Source organism: Morone saxatilis, unplaced genomic scaffold (genome assembly GCF_004916995.1).
Source record: "Morone saxatilis isolate NCDOM2014 unplaced genomic scaffold, NCSU_SB_2.0 Contig12, whole genome shotgun sequence".
Classification (NCBI taxonomy): Eukaryota; Metazoa; Chordata; class Actinopteri; family Moronidae; genus Morone; species Morone saxatilis.
This window is the reverse complement of record NW_023339674.1, coordinates 27,699,603-27,702,787: the sequence shown is the minus strand read 5'-3', so window position 1 is coordinate 27,702,787 and position 3,185 is coordinate 27,699,603. Positions and strand designations below refer to the sequence as shown.

General features: G+C 45.8%; 1 protein-coding gene across 1 annotated transcript in view; it reads left to right on the top strand.

Annotated features, from left to right (window-relative positions):
* The window catches only part of cherp (calcium homeostasis endoplasmic reticulum protein), a gene marked incomplete at its 5' end in the record, with an annotated part of 11,259 nt that overhangs the window by 4,296 nt on the left and 3,778 nt on the right, over positions 1 to 3,185 (top strand). The window contains 6 exon segments of the mRNA XM_035652933.1: positions 150 to 404; positions 563 to 758; positions 858 to 1,099; positions 1,229 to 1,362; positions 2,125 to 2,211; positions 2,436 to 2,582. Of these exon segments, the coding sequence (XP_035508826.1) occupies positions 150 to 404; positions 563 to 758; positions 858 to 1,099; positions 1,229 to 1,362; positions 2,125 to 2,211; positions 2,436 to 2,582 (1,061 nt within the window).

The following is a 3,185-nucleotide window of genomic DNA, read 5'->3' as shown; positions in this document are numbered from 1 at the left end:
ATGTTCAAATGTTTTAATAAAGGAGTGTATGCTGAAGTGCATGGGATTTATTGTTTTTTACTGTGCTATCGGGCATTGTGGAATTTCACACGACTACAAAATTTCTGGTATTGTGACGTCCCTATTTTTTTACTTTTGTCCTTTCCCAGCCTCCTTTTGACCCAAACCAGCCTCCCCCTCCGTGCCCTCCATGGAACAGCCACGAGGGGATTTGGAACGACCAGAGAGACCCAGGGAACTGGAGCGGAGGTCCACCCAGAGAAGGAGGCCCTTGGAGTGGTCCAGGTGGGTCTGACCCAGGCCCTCCATCTTGGAACTCGTATGACCAACAGCCACCATGGGGGAACCAGCCTGACCAGCCTCCGTGGGGCCAGAGGGAGCCCCCATTTCCACCACGCATGCAGGCATGTGACAGATTATTACTGTGGTTTGATTACATTTTTTTTTTATTTGTATTCGATTGGAGACTGTAATTCCAGTAAACCCTATTCTAAATCTGACTTTGAATGTTTTTTTGTTTTGGCTGCTCATTTACATAAATGACTATATTGCATTTTTACAGAGACCACCCCATTTCAGAGGGCCCTTCCCTCCCCACCAGCAGCCACCTCCTTTCAACCAACCACCACCACCACCACACAATTTCGGACGCTTCCCACCACGATTTATGCAGGATGACTTTCCTCCCAGACACCACTACGACAGGCCGCCATACACCCCACACCGTTTTGACTACACTCAGGGAGATTATCCTGGAGGTGCAAAGTGATTGATCAATAAATTAAATGCATCTGTAAAGCTACTTGGTTTTGCACCTGTAATTATATTTAATTACTTTTCTTGTGTACAATATCCAGACATGCCAGGTCCTCCTCCCCATCACCATCCCAATCAGAGGCTCCCTCCCCCAGGTATGGGACCTGAACATCCTCCCTGGAGTGGAGGCCAGCACCCGGATTTTGGCCCACCCCCACACGGCTTCAACGGCCATTCACCCCACATGCGTCATCGGCAGCATCCTGTCCAAGATGACCCCAGTCTTGTGCCCAACGTACCCTACTTTGACCTGCCAGCTGGTCTCATGGCCCCACTGGTCAAAGTGAGTCACCTGCTTCTGGTTTAAAGACAAGAGTGTGAAAATGAATGTTAGGAAGTAAATATTTCCAAATCCGCCATAGTTTTCAAATCAGTCAAGCCATGTCTCATGATCCTCCTTGTACTTGCTCAGCTTGAGGACTGTGATTACAAACCTCTGGACCCTAAAGACATCCGACTGCCCCCTCCCATGCCTCCTAGTGATCGACTACTGGCCGCTGTGGAAGCTTTCTATAGCCCTCCATCCCATGATCGGCCTAGGAACAGGTACACACACCTGGACAACTTGGAATGAAATTAAAATGATATAAACTGGCTGCTGCAGAGTTTCACCACAGGCAGGGCTGCCCCTGCTCCGAGCAGAGACAGGTAGCAGGTAGATATCGGACACAACCACACTCAACACTCAACCCGCAAGTGCAATAAAAGCCCAGAGATACATTAGCCAGCATTTAAACTTTTTGTCCTCAAAGTTGATGTGTTAGAAGCAGGAAAAATGGGCAGCATAGGGCTGCATAACATTATGACCTCCAGTGTGCCCAGTTGGCTGATTGGTATACATTGGTTTGATTTTAATCATTTTAATTTACTTGAAGTGTGCACTGCACACTGCATTGTATTAAAAAAAAAATACAAGTATCAGATCAGGACTCTATCGGCAGATAATCAATCAAAATTAAATGACTCGGATCAGGGACTAAAAAATCTTGATCGGGACATCCCTAAAAACAATAAATCCCATATACTTAAACATACACTCCTTTTATTTAAAACATTTGAATGTTAGAAACAACAACACCTTTGCACACTTGGGCAGTGTTTTCAGCTTTGTGTTTGACTTTCAAGAATTTAATTATAAAGAAGTTTGAAAAATGACAATGTATCAGTAGCTAGTAAAAAAAACTCCATCATCAATCATCTGATTTTCAGTAGCTGTGTAGCAGCAGCATTTGTGTGGTACTGCTTCTGACAGACATTGCTGTAGGTCACACTTTACATCTATCTGGCTGTGGTTTGTTCCTTCACCAGTGAAGGCTGGGAGCAGAATGGTCTGTATGAGTTCTTCAGGGCCAAGATGAGGGCCAGGAGGAAAAAGGGCCAGGAGAAACGCAACAGGTGAGCTTCCTCTTCATGTGATTCTTTTTCTCTTACAGCTTACAGCCTGTGTTTGGGTCTATAATTGTCAAAGTTAGCTTTGGGATTAGATGGACAGTATGTCCATTCTGGTCAGAGTTCTGGTTTACTAAGTTATGTCTGTTACTGACCCACAAGTTTATAATGTTTGTTTAATTCTCCCTCTTCCTGTACCTCCCACCCTCCCCCTCTCTCATACCTTCCAGTGGTCGTGGAGGCAGTCGCTCCAGGAGTCACTCTCGTAGCAGAGGGAGGTCTTCGTCTCGCTCCAGTTCTCGCTCTTCAAAGTCTTCCAGGTCACGGTCCCGCTCATCTCGCTCCCGCAGCCGTTCCCGCTCCTACTCACGATCCAGGTCTGCAAATACACACACATATATGTATATGCACTAGAATGTGATTTGTTGAAGCATATTCAGAAGCATATTCAGAAGCACGTGTGAAGGTCTTGAACACCTTTTGTACAAAAGCAGGGACCAACTATTTTCACTGTTTGGTAGAAAGGTTTGGGACAGACAGTAATTGAAGAAGCAGAGCAAATGTTGTTTTTCTTCCACATTAACTCTGGATCCAGGTCCCTGGCACACACCAGATAGTGGCCCAGAATGGTGTCAAGAGACACTTTGTTATACTCTATTGCCGAAGTGGTCGTAGTTGCAATGCTATGGCTACTCATGATTAACTGCCAACAATATCTGAAAGTACCTGGAAAATTTAGGCTACGTTTAGACTGCAGGTCTTAATGCTCAAATCTGATTTTTTTTTTTTTTTTTGGTTGTTCACGTTATAATTTAAATGCGACCGCTATCAGACTCCAGTGTGAACAGTCTATGGCCCCGAAGTGACCCGCATGTGCAGAAGAAGACGTGGCGTCACACGCAGCACACTGTGTTTGTGTACTGGGGCGGCAGTAGCTCAGTGTGTAGGGACTTGGCTTGGGAACCGGAGGGTCGCTGGTT